General features: G+C 43.9%; 1 protein-coding gene across 6 annotated transcripts in view; it reads right to left on the bottom strand.

Annotated features, from left to right (window-relative positions):
• The window catches only part of Tsc22d3 (TSC22 domain family member 3), a 67,431-nt gene extending 49,016 nt beyond the window's left edge, over positions 1 to 18,415 (bottom strand). The window contains exons 1-2 of one of the 6 annotated variants that reach the window (XM_078034417.1): positions 18,317 to 18,415; positions 16,383 to 16,794 (exon numbers count right to left, since the gene is read on the bottom strand). In XM_078034417.1, coding sequence (XP_077890543.1) covers positions 16,383 to 16,702 — 320 coding nt within the window. In that variant the 5' untranslated portion in view covers positions 16,703 to 16,794; positions 18,317 to 18,415. Of the gene's footprint in view, positions 1 to 16,382; positions 16,809 to 17,054; positions 17,072 to 17,149; positions 17,303 to 17,370; positions 17,595 to 18,316 lie in introns of those variants that run through there. The other 5 variants (XM_078034415.1, XM_040284025.2, XM_078034414.1 and 2 more) reach the window with 5 other exon arrangements.
• Positions 18,416 to 25,011: the final 6,596 nt, after the last annotated feature.

The raw sequence follows: 25,011 nt of genomic DNA, 5'->3' as shown, positions 1-25,011 counted from the left end.
ATTTAGTTTTTATTTTATGTGGTGCTGGGGATCGAACCCAGTGCCCCATGCATGCTAGGCAAGCACTCTATCATTGAGCCACAACCCCAGCCCACACATCAAGATTTTAGAGGCATAGTGTTCCCAAATGAATATCTGAGTTGGAAGAAACCCTACAGACCATCTTGCCTCTCCCTCCCCCATTTTTAAGGAGGAAAATCAGCCCACAGAAGGGCAGGGAGTTACTTACTCAAGCTCAAGCATCAGATTGGTGGCAAAGTCTGGACTCGAACCCAGATCTTCTGGATCCAAATCTGACCCACTCTCTACCACCTCGAGCTGTAACTCCTCCAGGAACTGTGCCTCCTCCCCGGGCTCTGGGTCTTCCCCGAGCTGGGGCTCCTCAAGGAGCTGGGGCTCCTCCAGCCTTTCCACCTTCATCTCACCGCTGCAGAGGGACACCTTGATTGCCTGGCTGGCTGGGGTTGGTTCTTTCCTCTCTCTCTCTCTCTCTCTCTCTCTTCTCCCTCCTTCCCTCCCTCCCTTCCTCTTTCCCTTCTTCCCTCCCTCTTTCCCTTTTTCCCTCCCTCTTTCCCTTCTTTCCTCCCTCCCTCCCTCTTTCCCTCCCTCCCTTCTTGTAGCTGCCAGGCTAGGGCGGGAGCAATTGAAAACTCTTTCCCAGGCTCTAAAGAAAAAGTGCTCAGGGAACCTCAGGGCCAGCCTGGGCTGGCTCGCCAGTGGAGGCGGGAGGAAGTTCCCGGCCCTGAGTGCCTTCGGGGGCTCCCAGGCTCTGAGCGAAAGCTGGAGCTCCTGGGGCGAGTGCTGCCCTGGGGATCTTCTGCGGAGGCCGGGGCCAGCTTCCTAAACTAACTCCCAGACTGAAGGGGAGGGCCGGATCCTCTGGGGGAGCCCAGACAGCAGCTCTGCCAGCCAGCCCCTGTGGTTGGAACTTTCAAAAAGACCAATGTTTCAGCAACTGATTTCTTTTCCAACCCGAACAGCAGGCCTTTCTATCCCCCTAGCATGACTGTGGCTGTGGCATGCAGCCCCAGCCTGAGCAGAAGCAGGATTCCAGGGCTGGGGCTCCACAACACCAAAACCACTGGTCAATTCCATTAAATAAAATCAAATAAAACACTGTTTTTGGCATCAGGTGGGCCTGAAGCTGGTCTCCTGGCATGGAGATGTTGTGTACCTACTGGGATGGGATGTGCACAGCCATGGGAAGTTGGAACACCATTGGATCAGAGAATCAGGAGACATGGTTTCTCTTTCTAGCTGCTCACTAATTGGCTGTTTGGTTTGGGCAGATACAAACCCCACTTTGAGCCTCAGTTTCCTCATCTGTAGTAGGAAGGGTACAGACCAGATGACTAAGAAAGTTTCTACCAGTTCTGAGCCTCCATGTCTCTGTCAAGGTGCATGCCCAGGCAGCCAACTTTGGGAGGAGAGAAGCTCAGGTCTTGAAGAAGCCTTCCCCACCCTCATTGCCCTCAGAAATCCCTTCCCATTTACTAGCAATACCAGTAGGACACCCTTATGTGTACATAGGTTTTGATCTTTGGTAAGAACGTAAAAGCTCTTTCCAGTTCACCTCCTTCCCCAGCAGGAGGGAAACACAAAGTGTTCTCAGTCATTTATAACCGAGTATGAACACAGAAGGTTCAGAGTGCAAGCACTGATAGGGGAAAGTCTTGCCAAATGGGTTTTCAGGCCTGGGCTGGCTTGAGGCTGGAGAGGGTATGCGATTGACGCAAAAGGGAAGGTGTCAGAGGAGTAAGGATTTAGGGAGAGAGGCAGAGGCAAGGCAAGCCAGATAAGGTGTTCTGGCACTAAATGTGACTTGCCTAATGATAAATCTAAGGATGCTGTATACTTTCTAGAAGTATCCTCTCACTTAACTTTCCCAGCCACATTGCCATCAATTTCTGGATGAGGAGACTGAGATGCAGAAATGCTATCACTTGCCAAGGCCACTGAGTCTATCAATGGTTGTCCAACAGATGTGAAGCCCCTGTGCTTCATGCTAATGCCCTATGAGCCACTTTGTGGCCCCTCCAGGTCCTTTCAAGGGCAGAGAAGCCCATCCCAGCTCCTCACAAGTACCAGAACCCTTCATCCCTCTGAGAGAGGGAAAGGGAAAAACAGCTGGGCCCTACCTCTCTAAGATCCTGACTTTGCCAGGACCAGGCTCAACAGCACCAGATACAACTTGTAGTTAAAATTAGAAGATACCAGCAAAACCTTCCATATTTAAAGAGGAGACTTGGGGACACAGCATTTTGGAGACATGGTCATTTCTAAGGGCCAATTTCAAATGTAATTTTCTGCACATTAGTTCTTTATTCTCTTCATTGACCTCCATCCTGTTCATCTGGCAGGTGATAAGCTCTTCAAAGTCTTCCTGATCTGGACTTTCAGATGATAGGCCATTATGGCCCTTAGAGAATCACTCTGCCTAAATTGAGGCTGCCTGATTTTGGCAGTAAGAAAATTTCCTTGGGGGTTTGCTCCTATCTGACAGGGCTTCAGACAGCTGGAAGAGTTTCAAAATCTACATATGAGGGCATTAGTAGTTACTGGGCTCAGGTTGCCTTTTCTTGCTACTGATTTTGGGCAAGACTCACTCACAGTGGGTCACATGTAGTGCCCAAGGTATCAATAAAGTGAGTTTTCTTTCACAGATTCGTTAATCCCAGGTGAAGCCCCTTAGCCTATGTTCTCCCAGCTTCTTGCACTTTTCCTTCACTACAATCAATTATCATGATATTGTTATTTGTGAAATTATTATTTGACATCTGTTTATGCCATTGAATTGTAAGTTTCCGGTGGCAGGGATTGCCCATGGTTTGTGTTTCCCACTGTATCCTGTGTCTAATCTTTGTTGTGTGCATTAAAGAGAAATGTTTTTCCCCACAAGCAGCTGGGGTGAGCAGTCTTACTCTACTGTTTCCAGCATTGGGGTGCCCCCCAAAAATGTTAGAGTAGGGCATGAGGTGCCCTGTTGAGACAAAGTCTATGGATTCTGGGGAAGACCTAATGACTTTACTCCATTCCCCCACACCATTCAGAGAAGAGTGCATGCTAGCTTTAATGACTTGCCTCCCAAGGAAATTTCATTGACATTTTTATTATGAAAGTATCTTCATCATCTTTCACACATGCACTTGCCTTTTCCTTATAAGTACTTGTTCCTGACCCTTTTGTTTTCCCAACTGCCTGACCCTTTCTGTCCATGGTCCTTATAAAACCAGTCCCCTCACTCTTTTATCCAATTATTAATGGCTACTGTCACCATCTTTCCCATATTTTAAAATTATATATAACATTCCTTGATAATTTTGTCTAGTTTCTCTGAACGCTTGAGTCAGGAAGTTCTTTCTGCTATCTAATCTCAGTTCTTCATGCTACTGTGTAGGCCCATTTCCTCTTGTTCTGTTCCTAGTGTGGCTGGGAAATAGCTAGTCACCCTCTCTGAGTCGTGACTTTTTTATATTTGAAAATCAACCTCTCTTCTCTCTCTACTCCATCCCCATTCCCCACCACGCCCCAGGAACCCTAAATTTCTCTATAATCTTAGTTTCTTTAGCTTTGCCCAACATGTCCCTCAAGCCCAGGCTTACCTCCTGTTGGCTAAACAAGTCTCATTTCCTTTATCTGCACCCATCACAATTAGATTCACTTGGATCATGCTGAGATCTCAGCTCTCACCTGCTTTGCCTGTGTGGGGGTTCCTCAATCAATTTCTCTGCTCTTCTCAGAGTGTAGTCTCCCTTCCCTTCCATATTCAGGCTATTTTTCAGCCTGGCCAAATATCTGACATGTGCAGCCCAGAGAAGTTGCACATTGGGCCCCAGAAAGCAGTGCAGCCTGAAGTTCTGTGCCCCAATGCTTCTGTCCAATGAGAAACAGTCATTGCTCAGAAGGGAGCCCCGAAGGGGAAAGAAAACCCAGCCCACCTCCCCCTTTCTTTTATTCTGAACAGAAAATAATTTACAAAAACAAACTTTCCTCCCCACAGGCTATACCCACTTTATCACTGATCCCCAGGGCCAGCCTTTACACATTTCCATACTGTCATAGACTATTTTTAGCATAGAATGACATTGAATACAAGTTGCCCCATGGGCTTCAAACTTGTCAGAATGTTTTTAGTCCTTTCCCTTTGGACCTGCTGGTTACTTCGGTCCTAGAGATATTTCCAGAGGAGAGAGAGCTACCTACTTGGCATGACTTGATGGATCCCTTAGAAAGTCCTCTGTCTGAAAATGTCTTCTGTAGTCTGGGTTTGATGATCAAAATTTCAGCATTAGAGATTCATTTCTTTAGTTCAGATATCACTTCCTTAGGAAATCTCTTTGCTATATTCTTTGACAAAGATTATTCCTTTTCCCTCTTGGCACTTAGTTTGTGACTATACATTCATTAATGGGACCATTTGGTTAGTGACTGTTTCCTCCATTCCACTACCATTCTGAGATGGCTTAAACCACGCCTTTTGTACACTTCCTATTGTATCCCCAGTGCCTAACACTGAGCCTGGCACATGGAAAATGTGTAATGAATATTTGTTGTTGATTGAAACTGATATTGAACCTGAATATGAATTCTGTAGACCACTTGGATTATGGGCACCTGAATCCAAGACACTAACCGAGGAAGAGGATACCAGACAGCAAAGATGGAACACTTTAACCTTAGACAGCACACTCTTTCCCTAATTTACCTGAAGTAGTCCCTTTTGCTACCCTAGCTCCCTCCCACTCCCTGCCAGCTTGAGTTTTCCCACTTTTCTTAGCCCTACCTCAGGAACTTCACTTAGAGGGCATCAGGGAATAAGGGTTTGACCAAGTTGTAATCAAGACTAAAAGGACATCCTATGGGGCCACCAGCACCCCTGCCCCCCAAGGATCCTGACACTGCCATACTTCTGTTACCCACCTCAGAAGGGGCCTTGCAGAAACTGAGGACAGAGATGCACAGACATGAAGCCACAGTATCTTCTAGAGTGTCCACCTTTAACTATACCCCCAAGCTCATCTCTCCTGGTTCCAAGGAACTTTCTTCCTGTTCCCAGGCCCTGAAGACCTCCATTTATGCAGGAATAGCCCAGGTTCCTGAGGAGAGGATATAGAGTAAATCTGCCCCAAGGCAGAGAAGACATCGAGGAAGAGGACTGGTTCTCTTGTTCCTGAAGCTTGGTGACACTGGGTTCATCCCAGAAAGAATCAAAAGTGTTCCTACCAGGAATCCTGCTGGACTGGAAAGGTTCTTCTCCCCTCTCCCAACCAGAAAGTCTCTCAGCCAGCTAGTCATCCAGCCAGCTGCTTCCCACCTGCCAAAGCCAACCCATTCTTTAAGGCTCTGCTGGAAGCCGCCGCCATAAAGAGACTCTCCCTTCCTAGTTTGTTTTGGCACCGCCCAAGTTCCACTAAGCTTAAAGTCTTTCCCTCAAGGAGAAGGAGCCCCAACTTGGCTCTCAGAGACCTGTGGCTGCTCCAGTGCTCCGTTCCCAATGGGCCTTGGGTGCAGCTGCTCCACTCCCCTCAGCTACAACCTCAGCTCCTCACACCCTCATCTAGCCTCTGATGTCCCCAGGGTCCTCTAGAGTGCTTAGCATGGTAGGTAGGTATTCAATAGATCCACGGTCAGTGCTCAATAAATAGCAGACCCTTGGTCAATAAATGATGGATTGATTAATTGAAGTGTTTGGTGGCTCAGTACAAGGCCGAATGAGGTGCTGCCATCATTCATTTCTCTGTGCATCTGGCCAGGCAGATTAAGTTGCCTAAAAACTGAGCAGTTCTTTTTCTTATTCTTTCTTTTCTCTTGTTTTTTTTCCCTCCTCCTCCTCCTTCTCCTTTTTTCCCTGCAAATTGACTATGATGAACCAAAAGGGCAAAAGGGACAGGGAGAAGTAAGGTGCTAGAGTCTAGGAGGACTCCCCAAAAGGAAAATTCTGTACCTCTATCTCAGAGACTTGGGGTGCCCAGCTCTCTTAAGCCCTGGGATGGTGATCTTGAGCTTGTTCTACAAACTATATCTACTGATAATTCCCAAATCACTTTTTTTTTGCTTTTTACTATCTTCTCCTTTTTCTCTCTCTTTCTCAGACTACAGAGCAGTGTCCCCACCTACCCTCATGGTGTTAGCCACTTATGGAAACAGCAGAACAGGCTAGGGCAAAGACAAGAGCTTAGTCACAAGCTTTGAGCCCAGTGGGATATTTGATGGGAATATTGTGTGTTGTAGATAGTCAGATTAGTTTATTAGAGAAATATGTCAGAGACTCCAGTAATCCTGGCTTCATGGGGGCCTCAGTTGCATCAAGCTGATGACGTAACTGTGAATAGGAAAAGCTAAGAATCATTGTGAATTCCAATCGGCCTTGGGACTTTGAGATTCATGACGAATGGATTTGGAATTGGCTGCTGGTGCAGAATTGAACCCAAGGCCTCACACATACTAGGCAAGTACTCTACCACTGACCTTTATCCCCAGCCCCTTGAAGTGCCTTCCTTTAAACAGGCTGTTCTAACTTCCAGTAAACCCTTCCACCTGCTGTCAGTCAGCCTGGGGTCCCTAAAACAGTACCTGAATCAACAAACAAAAGGAATAGGGACTCCACAGACCTGTTCTGGGGCCCCTCCATGCACTAGGCTGGCTCTTTAGTGGTGCACTATTGGGTTAAAGAAGAGCACCCACCAACCCCACAACAAAAATGCCTCAAGCCAAACTAAGTCCACTCTAGTTCACCAATATGCTTATATTTGTTGCTCAATTGGGGCTGAGGAGGCTCACCTTCGCTGTCTGGCACTTATTCTGAGCAGATTGTTTGCCTGACAATGGGGATAGTAGGCTTTACCTTGGAAAGTATGAGCTCCACATAGACCCTCAGCAGGCTTCTGACTGCCTGGCCTCAGGGAAGCCAGCCACTGAGCAAGCAGAAGCTTGATGCCTCAGTAACCTGGCTGTTACATAAGGCACTGCGTGTGAGATATGAGTCAGGGCCCTCAGGCTGATATAGGCTAGGAGCAAGGCTAAATGGCAGCCTTGAAGGAGGGGTTTCTGGGGGAGGGTGAGCCAGGAAGGAGCTACTCGAGCCACTTCCCTTCCTCTCATTTCTCACTCCCTCCTTCTTCAGGGCTAGCTGGAGCCAATCACACGCCTAGATAGCACTGAACAGTGGCAATACAGGCAGACCCCTAAACTGTGAGCAGCTGCTCTCCATCTCTCCTGAAGAGAAGACGTGAGGAAGTGGATTAAATACTAAGGCTGTTTTGTGAGAAAATTCTTCCTTCAAGGAAGGATGGGGAACGTCCCTGTCATGCTTTGTCTATAGGCTGGGGCCTGATTTCAGCTGGACCTATTTGAGGAAAGCAGCTCCCAGGAGAGGAAGGCTGATAGCATGCCTGGGTCATCACTGACCAAGCCTGCTTCTAGCTTTTTTTTTTCCCCTTGGGCTGGCATCTGCACAATGGGAAGCTTCCCATTCATTCTCCTATATTGGGTGGGATCTTATGCCTCCTAGATGGATTCCGGAAGTTCGACAGCTACTTGGGGGCAGGGATTTCTAACTGGAAAGTCCAAGCAAACTTGCCTTGTCTACTGATAAGATTTACTCCTTCCTGAAAAGTTTGCTTTCTGCTCTCAAAGACCACACTTTATTCCCACTCCAACTCCTTAGCTAAGCCGGATTTCGGCATGGGAGACAGTGGCATCCAGAAGCCATTTTCTCCATGCTGAGTCATCATCAACCTAGGTTGCTCTAAAGCTAGGCTCTCTCCTTCTGGCTTTCCCAGGGCTCCTGTTAGCCCATGAGGTTCTTTGGAGGGTTTGTCTGAGAAAGTTGTGGCATTACAGTGAAGCCCTAACCCTGTCCCATAACTGTAGGCAATGGGACAGCACAATACGTCCTGGGCCATTATTGCTCTCTTCATCTAAAAGGGACATCTTTCATCTTTCTGACCCCTATGGTCATGAAATGCTCTCCTCCCTCGAGTACACTGAGCACACAAAGTGCCCCACCAAATGAGCCCAAGCTTTAGTCTCATTCGGCACATTGGTTTCTTCAGGGCTCAAGAGGCTATTGCACGACACAAACCAATTTGTTATGTAAACCCAGCCAACCATGGCAGATTATGGCTTTGCAGTTATCTTGAGAGATGCCTTACATAAGAGGAGAAAGTTCAGGTAGAAGCAGAATCATGATGAGCAAATAATGCAACTGCCACTACCAGGTGCAAACACAGTGGCCTTGGTTCTCTCAACCAACCCAGCAGGTGGGGTCAAGAATTCTGCTGGGCTCCATCACTCAGGGGGCCTGGAGACCCTGGAAGCCTTGGCCAGACACATTAATCTCCATTTACTCAGACTCTTCAGGGCCAGGTCTGGAAAGAAGCCAACACTCCACCTGGAATTGAGAGCTTGTCAGTTTATCTGGAAGTGTAAATATAAGCAGGAGTGTTAACCTTCTCTTCAGTCAGGGAAGAAAAATAAGGTCACCGGGGAAAGAGTCATTTTCTAAGTTTTGGGCTCACAGGGTCCACTCTGGGCTAAACTGAGGAGTAGATGAAGTTCATGTTCTGTTCTTACCAGCTTTCTTTAAGAGCATGAACCTTCTAGCCAGGCCTCTTGAGCTCTTGTACTGCCCAGGGCCCCATGCTGCAGCCTACCCAAGCTAGGCCTTTCATGGTCTCCAGCTGTCGCCCTACCTCTCTTCTCTAAATTTTACTTTCCCGTGTTCCATTCCCAAAGAACCCTACTCCCAGTGAGCTGGTACCCTATCTGAAGTTCTGGAAAAAAAAATCACACAAAGTAGTTAATGGCCAGTCATGGTGTTCCATGTTACCCTTTTAAAATGTATATCAGATCCTGGCCATTCATGAGAGATGCACACTAAAACTTTTTTACCAGTCCCTGACTCATGAATATTCTGAAAGATTATCATTTCCCCAGCTGGCACCATCACTTCATGAAACTTGTAGGTTCCTTTTCATTGTCATCACTAGTACCAGCAGATGACTCAGGGTGGGGGGTATTCTTCCCAACGAAACAGACATTTCTTCATTTCACTGAGAGTTATTACATATGTGTAGGCCGACTATGAGCAGAGGACCAAAAGTTGTATCAAAAGTGACATTGCTGGGCAACGTCACTCTATACCTAAAAGAATTGAAAACGGTGACTGGAACACATACTTGTACACCAGTGTTCATATCAGCATTCTTTTTTTTGGAGGGGACATGGTAGATTTAACCCAGGGGTGCTTTGCCAATATGCTACATCCCCAGATCTTTTTATTTTGCGTTTTTGACAGGGTCTCACTAAGTTGCTGAGGTTGGCCTTAAACTTGCTATCTTCCTGCCTTAGCTTCCTGAGTTGCTAGGATTATAGACCTGTGCCACCGTGGCTGGCCATAGTAGCAATCTTTACAATAGCCAAAAGGTAAAAACAACCAAAAAGTGTTCACTGATGGATAAATGGATAAACAAAATGTGTTATATACACACAATGGAATATTAATTGGTCTTAAAAAGCATGTTACATGCTACAACATGGAAGAACCTTGAAAACATTATGGTGAGTCAAAGAAGTAAGACACAAAGGCCATATATTGTATTACTCCACTTTGTGAAATATCTAGAATAGGAAAATTCATACAGACTGAAGGTAAAATAGAGGTTTCCAGGGACTGGGAGGAAAGGGGAATAGGTTTTCATTTTAATGGGTACAGAGGTATGTTGGATGATAAGAAGATTCTGGAAATGGTGATGGTTGTACAACACTGTGGATGTACCTGATGCCACTGAACTGTAAAATTAAACATTATTAAAATGGCAAATTTTATATTATATATGTACATATACATATATATAAATTATTGTCTATAATATGTATATAGTAGTAATGTATAATGGTTATATATACTTAATATATATATAAGTATAATATATATATTAAAGACAATACGTACATATATAACACACACCCAGATATAACAGTAGGTGCTATAGGGTATCAGACTCATCAACAACAAAAGGACTGCTCCCCCCATCCTAGCCTCCTAGCATATGCACTTCCACATTGCCTTAGGAAAAGGAGAATTTCTTAGACACTGGGGTTCACATGAGGAATCCAAATCATGAATGTTAAGTTTGCAAAAGCTTTTGTGTTTTCAAAAGAAACTGTCCCTTAATCCAAGAGTGCCTATTCTTTGTCAGACCACTAGACGCTCAGGAAACAGTTTTTTTAAATTACCTTGGGTTAAGAGGACTTTTGAAGCTTGATACCAAAACTAAAAATCACAAAGGCAAAGAATGACAGGCTTAACCACATAGAAACTCAAAACCTCTCTATGGCAAAGAATTCCATCCTCGAAATCAAATGGTAAATTAGTTGACAAAGGGTTGCAATCTCTAATTCAGGGTTTCTCACGGTGTGGTCCACATACAACTGACGCTATGGGAGAGAAGTTTTAGATAGTGTGGGTACAGAGAACTGAATCTTAAATAGTATGAATGTATGCACTATAGCAAGTATCCCCTCATATCACACCACATAAGTGGCTACTTTCTCAGAATCCAGGTCTGGGAATACGTGTTATGAAATTATTAGTATCTGTGGAGATAGTGGGGATGGAACCCAGGGACACTCTAGCACTAAGCTACACCTCCAGCCTTTTAAAAATATTTTGAGCTGGGCACAGTGTTACATGCCTGTAATCCCAGAAACTGGGAAGCTGAGGCAGAAGGATTGCAAATTCAAGGCCAGCCTTAATGAGACCCTGTCTCAAAATAAAAAATAAAAAGGGCTTGGGATGTAGCTCAGTGATACAGCACCCCTCAGTTCAATCCCTAGAAACATACACACACACACACAAATATTTTGAGACAGGGTCTCACTAAGTTGCTTAGACTGGCCTCAAACTTAGTGAGACCCTAAGTTTGTACAAACCTCCTGCATCAGCCTCTTAAATTGCCAGGATTACAGGCACGCAACAATGTGTCCAGCTTCAAATCATTAATTTTAAGACTCAATTAAAGCACAAATATTCTTATGTAAAATTTTCTTGAAAGCCTAATCTCTAAATTTATTTCTTTCCCCATGCTACTATATATTAGCATTATAGGGAATATTAAATAAATTAGCACACATAAAGCAACCAGAAAGACATGCTACCTTTTAAAAAATATTTTTAGCAGTAGATGGACACAATAACTTTATTTTTGTGTGGTGCTGAGGATCAAACCCAGTGTCCCCCATGTGTTAGGCAAGCACTCTACCACTGAGCCACAACCCCGGCTCAAGATATGCTATTATTATTATTATTACTATTATTATTATTATTTTATTATCATCTATGTGTGAGAACCAGTTGGTGCCAGGTCAGAAGCTTAAAGATAGAATACTAAGACTTCAGGAACTGAAGGGAAATTCATGTACAGAATATTTTAGATTACACTGAGGAAGGATTCTCTGGGATTGAAGGCAGAATGGAGTTGATTTTAAAGTTTTGGGTAAAATCCTAGAAATAAATTTGAGGTTACAATAACAACAATCACACCAGCAGACTATTGCCAAACCTCTCATTCTAGCTTGGTATATCACATCGGTGGAAGAATTAAAGTTCTTGAAATTTCAAATTAGCAAGGTTTTTCATGTGTTTATGCTACGTTTAAACTGGAATTTACAGCTAGGCCTCTGGGGCACATATCTGTAATCCTGGTGGCTCTGGAGGCTGAGGCAGGAGGATCACAGATTTAAGGCCAGCCTTAGTAATTTATGGAGACCTTGTCTCAAAATAAAATAAAATAAAATAAGCCAGGCACGATGTCACACACCTGTAATCCCAGCAACTCTGGAGGCTGAGGCAGGAGGATTACAAATTCAAAGCCAGATTCAGTAATTTAGTGAGACCCTCAGAAACACAGTCAGCCCCTTTCTCAAAATAAAAAATAGAAAGGTCTGGAGTATGGGTTAGTGGTTAAGCATTTCTGGTACCAAAAAAAAAAAAAAGAATAAATAAGGAATGCATTAGTTGAAAACTTCAGTTGTTCCCAGCTTATTTTGTCTCCCTCCTAAGTTTTCCAGCAGTGGAAGCATACTCAAATCACAAGGTAAAATCCTCTAATAATAGGGTAACCAACTGTCCTAGTTTTCCTAGATTTGTCCCAGTGGGATCAATGAAAGTCCTGTGTTCCAGGACCAAGACTATTGGTCCCCTTACCTAACAAGGACATATTGCCCATTTGGAAAAGTTGTGTGCTCACATTTACCTTTTCTTCATAGACCCATCTTTAGTGTTTTGACAAAGTCTCTAGTGTTAGTTTATTCTTTAAGTTTTTTTTTTAATTGTACACAATACCTTTATTTCACTTATTTATTTTTATGTGGTACTGAGGATCAAACCCAGGATCTTGCACATGTGAGGCAAGCGCTCTACCACTGAGCCACAACCCCAGCCTGAGTTTATTCTTCTTTAGTGTTTTTTGTACTGGAGATTGAACTCAGGGCCACTTGACCACTGAGACACATCCCCAGCCCTATTATGTATTTTATTTAGAGATAGGGTTTCACTGATTTACTTGGCACCTCGATTTTGCTGAGGCTGGCTTTGAACTCATGATTCTCCTGCCTCAGCCTCCAAAGCTGCTGGGATTATAAGCATGTGCACCCAGATTCTTTAGTGTTCTTAACAATTCTTTCTTCATAGGCAGCACATAGACCCTAGAATTCATGCTCTCAGTCACAGTCTAGGTTCTACTCTTCATTGTGAAGCACTAGGCACATTACTTAATTTTTCTGAGTCTCAATTTTGTTCTTTTAAAAAATATTTTGTTTTAGTTGTAGTTGGACACAATACTTTATTTTTATGTGGTGCTGAGAATCAAACCCAGCACCCTGCACATGCTAGGCAAGCGTTCTACCGCTGAGCCACAACTCCAGCCTTCATTTTGTTCTTTATAGAATGAAATAATAGTGACCATTTCATTGGGTTGGTATAAATATTAACTGAAATTATGCAGATATGATATTTAGTATACATTATAAGATATGAAATAAACATTAGCTATTAAACCTTTATAGTTGTTAGTTACATAACAAAAGACTGAGGGGATGGTGTTTAAAACACACATCTTCTACCCAATAGTATAGAGGCACCATTTACAGACCAAAAGGCTACATACCCCATTACCACAGATTTATATGTGTATACACAGAAGCGTCTATCAGGACTTCTACCAGGGTACTAGAAGCATTGCATGTGGTGTTAAAAAATGGGGAAAAAAAAGAACAACCTTTAAACTTTAATAAGGATTTTCCAGGACAAATTTAAAGTTGTAAAATGTTTACATGGGACTACACCAACAATTAAGTAGTCACCCCCCCCCCACACAAAAAAAACTTTATTAAGTACTAGCTGTATAAGTAGAAGCTGAGGGAAACCAAGTGAGTCAAATACAGCCCTACCTGCAAATTTCTTACACTCTTTTGTTCCAAGGAAACCAAGGGCTAAGCTGGGAAGCAGGGACAGGTCAAAGCAGGCAAACAAGATATAAATCAGGAGTGTGCCCTGCCCTCTTCCTAAGAATGCGGGAGCCCTCATAGCAAGGGAATAGGCTACGGGATGAGGGATATGGAGCATACTTTCTCCAACAGGACAGGCAGTCTTGAAAGTTGGCTAAGGAAAAAGACACTGAAACAGGAACCTGAAATGTCTAATCATGAAAAGGAAAAGGAGTGAAAACGGCAGCTGAAGTATGGTGATAGAAACCCAGGGAATGAAATGAAGTAATAAAGGAAATGTTCACTTAGGAGAAGACTGTCCAATCTAGACATTGGAAAAGCCTCATGACTAGAAATAATGGTCTCCTGGTTTGCTAATAAGCATGTCATTCTGGGCAAAGCCTAAACTGAATTCAGTCCTCACTCCACTCCCATTTCTTTCCAGTGCTGGGGATGGAACTCAGGGTCTCTTGAATGCTAGGCATGTGCTCTACCACTAAGCTATACCCCCAGCCCAGTATCTGTGCTCTTTAAGGTCCTAGTTGTCAATAAAAATGAGAGAGAGACTATAAGATTGTTACCACAAGACCCTGCTTCACTCCTCAAACTCAGGGAAGCCTGACAACTTGCTGGTTTGCTCCTCATCAGTTTAGGCCACTGAGTTGCTCTGTTTCCAGGAGACAGGGTGCTCAGGTGCACCTTCCTAATAGTTCACTCTCCTTTCTCAACGAGCGCCATCAACACCTCCCCTCTTCCCCAACTTGTAGCATTTCCAGGTTTTACCAAGAATCAAACATCAATAATGTGGATAACAAAGGAGGTCTTTCCATTCAAGAAACCCAAATCAGGACACACGGAGGTGTGGCACAGGTGAAAATTTTGATCCTCAGGCTCCCAACTTCACATCTTGCTCACTTAAGTTCAATCCTCCTAGGCCCAGAACCAGAGGAAGTCCCCCCTTTCACCCTTTACCAAAGCCCTGGAGGGGCAGTTTCTCTCCCAGCTGAAAGAACACAAATGCTACAGACACAATTCCAGGTTTCTGCACCACCCCTCCCCCTCTGCCACTCTCCAATAGAGATGAGTGGATCCTTAGGAGCCAGTTAGGGATTTTGCTCTGCAGGGTTTCAACGTCTGTGGAATGAATACACTTGTAGTAATCTTTCACCAGAAATGAAGATTCTCTCAAAACCTGTTCCATCCATGGCCTGGTTTATTTTAGAAAATGAGATAATTTGACACCTAAAGTGAAATAATAGATGACAAAGGGCTTGAATGGCATCACAAATGCCTGAGAAATACAACTTGTTACAGTGATACTAACGAAGTTGGCAGCCTTGCTTGTCTCCCTCTGGAACCACTGGGAATAGAGTGAGGAAGAGTCGATGGTGGATTTGTCTTGGGACAAGGGAGGCAAAACTGTTCTTAGCATTAAGTGAGGGTCGCTCCTGCCTTTCTCTATTGTTTTTTAAAATTTCTCCTTTCAGCCTCACAGGCACCCAAGCATTTTGTGAGTGCTCAGTATTTCTTATCACTTTGTCTGTTCACACCACCTACCCATGACCTAGAACCTCAGAGCTAGAAGGAGCCTTAGAGACCAGAGAGGTAAGGCAACTTGCTCAGGCTCATACAGAAAGGTAAAACCTTAACTTGTACTACCGTCCAGTCTCGCACAACAGGGATGGCTTTCACTTACATAACCTGTGTCATTGAGCAAGAATAAAATCCATCCCTGTACATACACACGCAGCCTCCCACTAAGAATGCCAAACCCATGGCAAGGTTTCCTAAAGTTGCCTTCCTTGTCTTTAAATTAGCTCAGTTGTATTGGGAGTGGGGACAGGAACAGGAAAGACAGTGGAATGAACCTCACATAACTTTCCTAAGTATATATATGAATACAGCATAGTGAATCTCAACATTGTGTACGTCCACAAGACTGGAATCATAATTAGAATACCATATACTCCATGTTCGTATAAATATGTCAAAATAGACCCTCCTGTCATGTATAACTAAAAAGAACAAATACAAATTTTAAAAAATGACCTCAGTTGTTAAGTCATTGTTACCAGATCATCTCACATTGGGGGACAACAGCTGCCTTGGGTATGCCCACTGTGTTTCTCTCCTCTCTCTTCCTTTCCTCCCCAACAGGATTTCTAGAAAGTCTAACCTACCCTCTCAAACACTGCTTGCATGGATATGGATTCATCCACCTTACTGCCACATGCAGTTCTTGAGGCACTCAAGGAGATGTCCTAGGGTGCTCTCTGGGGTTCCTTTTGCCTACATTTGAAATCAAAGGCTGTGATCCATGGAGGGGGTGGAGTCCCCCCATCCAGAGTCTCAAGAAAACCTAACCTGTCTCTGTTTTTTCTTATTCCCAACCGTCCACCTTCTGCCACCAGCTGCAGCCTAATTTGTCTTGACATTTTGCTTGTCCTCACTGTCAGGGCCACTCAGTAATTTAAAAGCTCTTGCAGTTTCAATCCGAGCTTGTACATTTAGAAATGGGCTTTTGGATAGAGTAGAACTCAGATTCCAAGAGGACCTCGCGGCAGAATGTCCTAAGGGGTTTGTGGAAATGTATGCATTTGTGAAAATGGGTACTGAGAGCTCTCTCCATACCTATGGGGTCTGCAGACCTTCTGGGCCCCAGAGTTGTCCTGGTGAGCCTTTCTAGGCCCCTTCAAAATATTCGCACCTGCCAATCCTCCCCTGAGTTCTGTGGGATTCCAAATAACCTCAAAGTCCAGTTACCAAAGCCAGAGAGCCTGATCTCCCCCGTGCCCCTAATGAACTTCCTGATTGCCCCTTTTGTCAGAGGTGAAGGTCCAGCAGAGGCTGGTGTGAACCTGGACTCGCACCCACCCGTGTGCCCAGCCACCCACCTGTGGAAGAAGAGCAGGATGGAGAGCATGGTTTGGTCGATGTTGCGGTTGCAGATGCCCTCGTTAATCAGGTAGCAGGGGTCCCGCAGCACTGGCTCTAGCGAATCCTGCCGCATTATGCTGTTGAGCTTGTCAGTGTTGAGGTTCTCAAAGATTAGCTTCTCCTGCAACTGCCGAAAGTTGCTCACTGTAGGGCTGCCCGGGTTGTTGTTCTCCCCGCTACTGTCGCGCTGGAGCCCGCTCCGGTGGGCCAGGTCCAGGCAGCAGTTGCAGCAATCGAGGCCGACAGGTGAGCGGCAGTCGGTCTTGGACTGGGCCATCTTCTCAGGCTCGGGGGCCGCCTGGCCTTCGAGGTCAGGGGCGGCTGGCAGGTGCGCGCCCTCCGGGCTGGCCTTAGGGGACTCCAGGGTGCCTGGAAAAGACAAGCTGTGAGGAGAAGAGTTGGAAATTAGCGCCCAAAGCCAGCTACCCTAGGCTCAGCCCCCTTCTGGTTGTAACTGCTCGGGGTGCGAATAGAAACAGCTGGACAAACAGCTCTGAGCGGATCCTTCGGGCTCACTTCCTCCTCCTCCTCCCCCTCCTCTAGTGGCCGGGGCCGCCCCCTCTGAGGTGCCACACACGGCCCCAGTGCAGTCCCAAGTTTCCCAAGTGTGAGCAGGGCTCGGGGCGGACCTGTGGCGGCAGGAAGGGTGGGCAACAGGGCAAGAGGGAGAACCGGGGCGCGCCCTCGCTCCCTCCCTCCTATGCTCCCTCCCACCCTGGCTCACAGGCTCTCAGGCTCTCTTGGGCTGTGCCGGCTGAGCGGTGGCAGGAGCGGAGAGAGAGCGAGCGAACGAGCCTGCCGCACGCCTCGGAGTCAGCACCCGGCTATGACAGCATGTAAATGACCCCAGCTGGGCCGGCGGAGCACGCTCCGCCGTCGCTTCCCTGGCAGGCGCGGGCCCCAGGTCGGGCTCAGTCTGGCCCCCTCGCCCCGCCCCGCCCTCACCCTAGCGCCCACGCAGCCGCTCGCACTCCTATGGAACCCGTTCCGGCTCTCCCTTTCTCCGAGCGCCTAGCGCCACGATTCGGGCTCCCTCAACGCTCATGGCGCATCCTCTGCCAGAAATCTGCCAGCACTCCGTCTGGCGCGCCGCGCCTCCCCTGTCACCCCGCCTAGCGGGTCTGGAGCTTGGCGGGAGGGCAAATGTTTCTAGTCCCACCGCGGAGGAGTCCCCCTACAGGAGAAACGCCGCGTTTGGGAGCCCCCGCGTGTCGTGGCTTTCAACCGTCGCTCTCCACAAACCCTATTTGGGGGGTGCGGAGAACAGGTCGTCTCTGCAGAGTCAAGAGAGCCAGAGCCAGATACACGTCAGGGATACTCAATAAATGTCTTAAGCCAAACTCAAAGAAGCACGGTCAAACTCGTCCTCAGTTTCTGTCCCTTTCTTCTCACTTCACTTGTCTTCTCCCCCACCCCCCTTACTCTCTCCCCTCTCTCCTGAATCCTATTTGAGTAACCTGTCCTGTTTTTCTGGAACGCCAGCTGGCTAGCGGACTTACCTCTGCTCTAACCCTTCTCCCTCTCCACAGTCACCTACTTTCTTTGAACCTTCCACGCTTTCCAGTTTTTCGCTAATTTTTCTCTTTTAGTTTTTCTTTATCTGTCTGTTTCCTCTATCTCCCTTCCAACCGCAGTTCCTCTCTTTCCCCTCTCTCTCTCTCTCATTTCTTTTTCTCCACTTTTCTCCATTTCTACATTTCCCCTTTCCTTTTTTTTCTCTTTCTGAATTCTTTCAGCTCCCTTAACTTCCCTCATTTAATTTCCCCCTCACTTTCTTCACTTCAGCACCCCCTCTTTCCTCTCATTTATCTCCCTCTGTTTTGTAAACTTGCTCTCCTCAACCTTTTTCTCACTCCTACCTGCCACCTTGGGAAATCTCCGGCCTTCTTACCCTTTTCAGAGATGTGGTGATTAAATGTTCACGGGCCTGAGGGGCACTGGGGAAGCAATGCGTTCGGAAACTGCCGGCGGAGGGATCTGAGAGGATGAATCCGGTGCTGAGGTACAGTGAAAGGGCAGATATGTGGAGAGGGGGCAGTCTGGTGCCCTGGGTCATACCCCAGCTTTGTGAGATGTAGGGATGTGCTGGGTGGGCAAGTGGTAGGCTTCTAAGATGTCTCAGGACTTGGAGACTTGGAATATATTGAACGTGTAAGATTCACAAATTACTGGTTCCTGGAAAAATTAAAAATATTCGCAATGTTCAGTTTCCATATGAAACTCAAATAGATTTCAATTTCAGTCCCACTCCCCACCCCCTTTTCACTCGATTCATTCACAAGCCCATGACTTTTGAAATAAAGCAGTATATACTGCCATCTTGTGCTCTAGACATGAAACAGTCTATGTCTGCGTCACCAAGTTAGATGTTTGGCAGACGCCAGGGGTGCCTCCTGGTGGAATCCACAGTGCTTTGGTTCTCAGTAACAGACACTGGAGGAGGAGGAAGAGGTGGAGGAGGAAGCAGAGCTCCTGCACCAAGAGAGTGCCCAGCCCAGCCCGCCATTGCAAAGCTGTAGACAGGGACCCCAGTCAGGGTCAGAACCACATCTTTTTGGAGTAGCTGCAGATTGGATTTCATGGATTTGAATTTTCTTCCAGGTGCCATAACCTACACCTGTGATTAAGAGCAAACGGTAGTCAATAAATTAATTCCTGTTCCTAAAGCCCTGTGGGTCTTATTTGGAGTCCCCAAATTTAGGGGAATAAGAATGGGGAAGGTGTACTCTCTGTTGTAGTGGCCAGAAAACCAAAAACAATCTATACCTCTGCTCCTGATACGATTCTAAGGTCAGGGATGATTGATGGTCACTGACAAGACCAGCAGAACTGAGTATGATCCCTGTGTTCTTCTCACAGACTGCTAAGAAGTCTCCGTTTCTTCCCTCAAAAGCCAATCCTTTAGATGAATTATTTTTCCTTTTTCTTCTTCCTTGTCTTTTTTTTTTAAATGTTCTTGGATAAAAGCCAGAGGAGGTAGTAGAATATGAAATTTCACCTGCATTGTGTAGACTTTTAGCCTACTGAATTTAAAAAAAAAGTATTTATTTTCTAGTTATAGGTGGACACAATATCTTTATGTGGTGCTGAGGATCAAACATGCTTCACACATGCTAAGCGAGTGCTCTACCTCTGAGCCACACCCCAGCCCCTTGAATTTTTTTATTATTGTTTTTTAGTTGTAGTTGGACATAATACCTTTATTTTATTTATTTATTTTTATGTGGTGCTGAGGATTGAACCCAGGGCCTTGCAAGTGCTAGGTGAGTGCTCTACCACTGAGCCACAACCCCAGCCCCCTGAATTGTTTTTTAATTACAGTGTTTATTATTTTTCCTCTTGTTTATAATTATTTTATGTTAAATGTTATAACAAAATATATTAGATCCATAAATGTTTACTTAAATTCTGTTTTGAGAACTGCTAGACCTTTTGCTTCTAATATTTGCCTGAGTCCTCTTATCTTTGTGCATAACCTTGGGAAGAGGCCCCAGTGGAAGTATTTCCTTCTTGGCATTTGGCACCATTAAATTCAAGATTTTGTCCCCTTGACATTTTCCTCCTTGTGGTCCTTGTTCTCAAGCAGTATTATTAATAATTCAGTACAGCTTTGCATACCATATCTAGGCTGATCAAGAAAAAATATAATAGAGATATAGAAAAATCTAGATAGTTCAGAGATAAAGTTCAGAGAACTGTCACGTGCTTGCATACAAGTCCAGCTCATATTGACATACTGCATACCTCTGCAAGTTGAAGGCTGACTGGGCAGGGCCACCTGGCTCCCCTCTGTGGAACCTTGCTTTGCTGACATATATTGTGTTAAATGGAAAAACTCCAAGCAGAAAAATGTTATTGCATAAACTCAGAAAGCAGAGAGAGAACTCACTTCTAGAAAGAGCTAGTGGCTTTCTGAGTGGAACAGAGAGGGAATAGTAGGAGTACCTCCTTTTCACGCTTGCCCTGTGACAGGTACTATATTAGTGGGAATTCAGAGGTAAATAAGACACAGCCTTAGACCCCAAAGAATTTGTGGTATAACTGAAAGAACAGATTCATAGAAAAAATTCATAGGCAAAAAGAATAAGAACTGGGAGCCAGGCATGGTGGCACATACCTGTAATCCCAGAGAGTTGGGAGGCTGAAGCAGGAGGATCTTGAGTTCAAAGTCAGCCTCAACAACAGTGAGGCACTAAACAACTCAGTGAGACCCTGTGTCTAAATAAAATACAAAATAGGGCTGGGGATGTGGCTCAGTGGTCAATTGTCCCTGAGTTCAATCCCCAGTAAACCCCCTAAAAAAGAATAAGGACTGGAGATGTAGCTCTGTAGAGTACTTGCCTAGCATGCATAAGGACTTAGGTTCTATCCCCAGCACCCCAAAAAAGAGAAAATAAATAAATAAAATATATAATATATATTTATATAATTTATTGAATCCCTATTGTGTGCCAGGCACTTACATATATTGTCTCATTTACTCTTCACAACAATCCTATGAATTAGGTATTATGATTCCAGGGATGACATGGGCTTGGGAAACATAAAGAAGCTCTCAGGTAACATAAAGAGTAAGTGGTAGAGTCTGGATTTCAACCCACAATTTTCTGTCTTTGGAGCTTGTGCCTTTACCCTTTAGGTGACATTTTAAATGATGAATTTATCAAACATTTACAAAATGTAGCATCTATTTTAACAAGATCGCATATTCAAAAAAATCCATGTAATCAAGGATTTACTAATATGTTTAAATATTTTCATTTGTACTGTAGAGAACCAAGAAGGAAATTGACAGCACAGCATAATAGCTGAATTTTTGTTGACCTACAATGTGCCAGGCACTGTGCTAAGTGGTTTGCACGACATCGTGCCATTAAATTATCTCAACAGCCCTGTGAGTTAGATACTATCATCATCCCCATTAATAGTCAAGGAAACTGAGATTCAAGAGGGCATATAACATGTCTAGAGGATATGTAGCTGCCCTTTAAGCATTTACCAATAGTTAGGTTTAAAACAAGGCACACAAGTGATTTTTAGGCAAGTTTGTTTCTATATCACTGATCTTCAATTTTGTTAGCCTTTTTTTTTGAATAGGGGATTGAAAACAGGGGCACTTAAACACTGAGCCACATCCCCATCCCCCGCCTTTAAATTTTCTTTAATTAATTTTTTTTTGGTGTAGATGGACACAACACAATGCCTTTATTTTTATGTGGTGCTGAGGATCGAACTTGGGTCCCGCCCGTGCTAGGCGAGCATTCTACCGCTGAGCCATAATCCCAGCCCCAGCCCCCACCTTTAATTTTTTTGGTAGTTGTAGATGGACAGCATGCCTTTATTTTATTTGTTTATTTTTATGTGGTGCTGAGGATCAAACCCAGTGCCTCACGCATGCTAGGCAAGTGCTCTGCCACTGAGCTACAGCCCCAGCCCTCCCCAGCCTCTTTTTTGTATTTTTTTTTTTTTTTTTTTTTAGAGACAGAGCCTCTCTAAGTTTCTTGAGACTTGCTAAATTGCTCAGGCTGGCTTTAAATTTGCAATCCTCCTGCTGTAGCCTCTCAAGCCACTGAGATTACAGGTATGAACCACCATACCCAGCTATTAGGCATTCTTAACTGGGTGAATGAGATTAACTTTCTCAAACACTTTCAAAAGTGCTCATCACAAATTTGTAGACTGTTAAAGCTGGCAAAGTTATACAATCTACATGAGTGGTTCATAATCCTTCTTTTGTGCCGTGGGCCTTTTTGACATATAGGGAAGTTTATGGATCCTTTCTCAGAATAATAGTTTTAGATAACACAAAATAAAATATTTAGGGTTACAGAAGAAAGCAATTATATTGAAGTGTAGTTATCAAAATATAGAAACAAGAAAATTAATAATAAGCACTTATGGCATAGTTACATAAGTGCTTATTATTAATGCAGTAAATAGCAAGATTTAGAGGCAGCTTTGATAACCATGGTAACTTCAAAGTAACAAGTGTAAATATATTTTAAAATACTGGTATTAACGATATTATGACATAAAACTGTTAGTGATTTCTATTGATGGCAAAGTCACAGATACTGTTAATATTACTGTGATCTGTTATCTGCATTTTTAATTGAAGGAAAATAAATTTCACTTACAGTATGGTGAAAATAATGATGTAATATTTTTCCATCTAAGTTCATTTGTTCCCTGAATTTTTAAGAGTCCCCATTTTAGACCAATCCCTTAAAATATTACTAATAATAGCTCACATGAGTACACCTTTGCTATATGCTAAGTATTGTGCTAAAGCCTTTACAATGATTTTCCATTTATTCCTAAGGAAGCTGTCTGTGAGGCAGCCTTGTTTTATAACTTTCAGAGATATGAAATTGTCTTCCAAGGTTACAGCTGGCAAATTGAAGAGATGAGACTTGACCCTAAGTCAGTGTGATTTTAAGCCTCACCCTTGCTCTTAACCAAACTTCAGACATTTGGATTGGTACTGAGATGGTTATATTAGAACCACCTGGGAAGGTTATTTGGAAAACCCAGGTATTTTGGACCCTGGTTAGTTTATTAGGACTGCCATAACAAACTACTACAGACTGGATTATGTAAAAAATTTATGTTTTCATAGTTCCAGAAGCTAAAAGTCCAAGATCAAGATGTCAGTAGAGCAAGTTTCTATTGAGGCCTCTCTCTTTGGCTTGTAGATGTCTGTCTTTTGTGTTTTCACATGGTCTCCTGTCTGTATGTCTATGTCCATTCTTCTTTTTGTAAGGATACTCACATGGTCTCCTGTCTGTATGTCTATGTCCATTCTTCTTTTTGTAAGGACACTAATCATATTCACTAGGGCCCTACCCTAATGAGCTCATTTTAACTGAATTGACTCTTTAAAGACCATCTCTAAATATAGTTACATTCTGAGGTACTTGGGGGGTTAGGATTTCAAAATATTAATTTTGGTGGTGAGGACACCATTTATAAGTTATCCCATATTAGACCCCAACCACAAGAATTCTGAGTCAGTACGTTTGGGGTAGGGATCAAGGAACTATATTTTTAAACACTCCCCCAGGTGATTTTGACAGATAGCCAGGTTTGGGAGCTATAACATCCCCAACCACAAGTTTCTTTCTTTTTTTAAAAAAATATACATATTTAAAGCATACAGTGTGAAGTTTTGATGTACAAATACATAGAATAGAATTATGCTAACACATCCATCTCTTCACATAGTTACCTTCCTTTGTGTGCATGGTGAGAAGTATACAATACAGTTTTATTAACTATAGTCACCATTCTACAAAACTTAAGTTTTTTATACTTTGACCAACATCTCCCCTTTCCCCTACTCCACTTTCCACTGGTAACCACCATGCTACTCTTTGCTTCTACGAATTCACCCTTTTTTAGATTCAACATATAAGCAAGATCGTGTGGTATTTTTATTGTTGTATCTGGATTATTTTACTTAGCATAGTATTATTGAAGTTCATCCATGTTGTCTTAAGTGGCAGGATTTCCTCATTTTAAAAGGCTGGATGATATTCCATTTTGTGTATACACAAAGCACATTTTTTCTATCCATTAATGGACATTCAGATAATTTTTGCAAGCTTTCTTAGCCCAGTGCTTGAGCAAGATAAATGTTCAATAATTTTTTTGTAATAGTGGGTATTGAACCCAGGGTGCTCCAACACTGAGTTATATCCCTAGACCCTCCCTCCCTCCCTCCCTTCCTTCCTTCCTTCCTTCCTTCCTTCCTTCCTTCCTTCCTTCCTTCCTTCCTTCCTTCCTTTCTCTTTTAAAAATATTGAGACAAGGTCTTGCTAAATTGCTGAGGCTGGCATTGAACTTGTGATCTTCCTGTCTCAGCTCCCAAGTAGTTCGGATTATAGGCAAGTGCCATCACACCCAGCAGTAAATGTTTGTTGAGTGGTTGACCAAAGAAAAATAAAATGTGGAGATGGGCAAGTGGAGGAAAAATTTTAAGTTTTCCATGGGGGCCATCAAATAAAAAATAAGTCAAAGATATCAAATAGAATAAACACCTCTGCAGATGGAAGGCTGAACCAAATGGTCTCAATGTCCATCCTTCTTCTTTTCATGTTTTCTTAATACAGTTCTTTTTAAAATTTTTTAATTTGTTCTAATTAGTTGTACTTAACAGTAGAATGCACTTTGATACACTTTTATACATAAATGGAGTATAACTTCTCATTCTTCTGGTTGTACATGATATATATAGAGTTACGCCAGTCATGTAGTCATATATGCATATAGGGTAATAATGTCTGATTCATTTTACTCTCCTTCCTACCCCTATGCTCCCTCCCCTCCCTTCACCCTCTATACCTAATCTAAAGTAATTCTATTTTTCCCTATGAACCACCACCCCTTATTGTGGATTAACATCTGCATATCAGAGAAAACATTTGGCCTTTGGCTTTTCTTTAGATACAAAAATGACAGGGGGCCAGGGTTGTGGCTCAGAGGTAGAGCGCTTGCCTAGTATGTGTGAGGCACTGGGTTTGATCCCCCAGCACCACATAAAAATAAATAAATAAAAGAAAGGTATTGTGTCCATCTACAACTAAA

Source organism: Ictidomys tridecemlineatus, chromosome X, assembly GCF_052094955.1.
Source record: "Ictidomys tridecemlineatus isolate mIctTri1 chromosome X, mIctTri1.hap1, whole genome shotgun sequence".
Lineage (NCBI taxonomy): Eukaryota > Metazoa > Chordata > Mammalia > Rodentia > Sciuridae > Ictidomys > Ictidomys tridecemlineatus.
The sequence above is the reverse complement of the archived record's forward strand: the minus strand, read 5'-3'. Positions and strand labels throughout refer to the sequence as shown.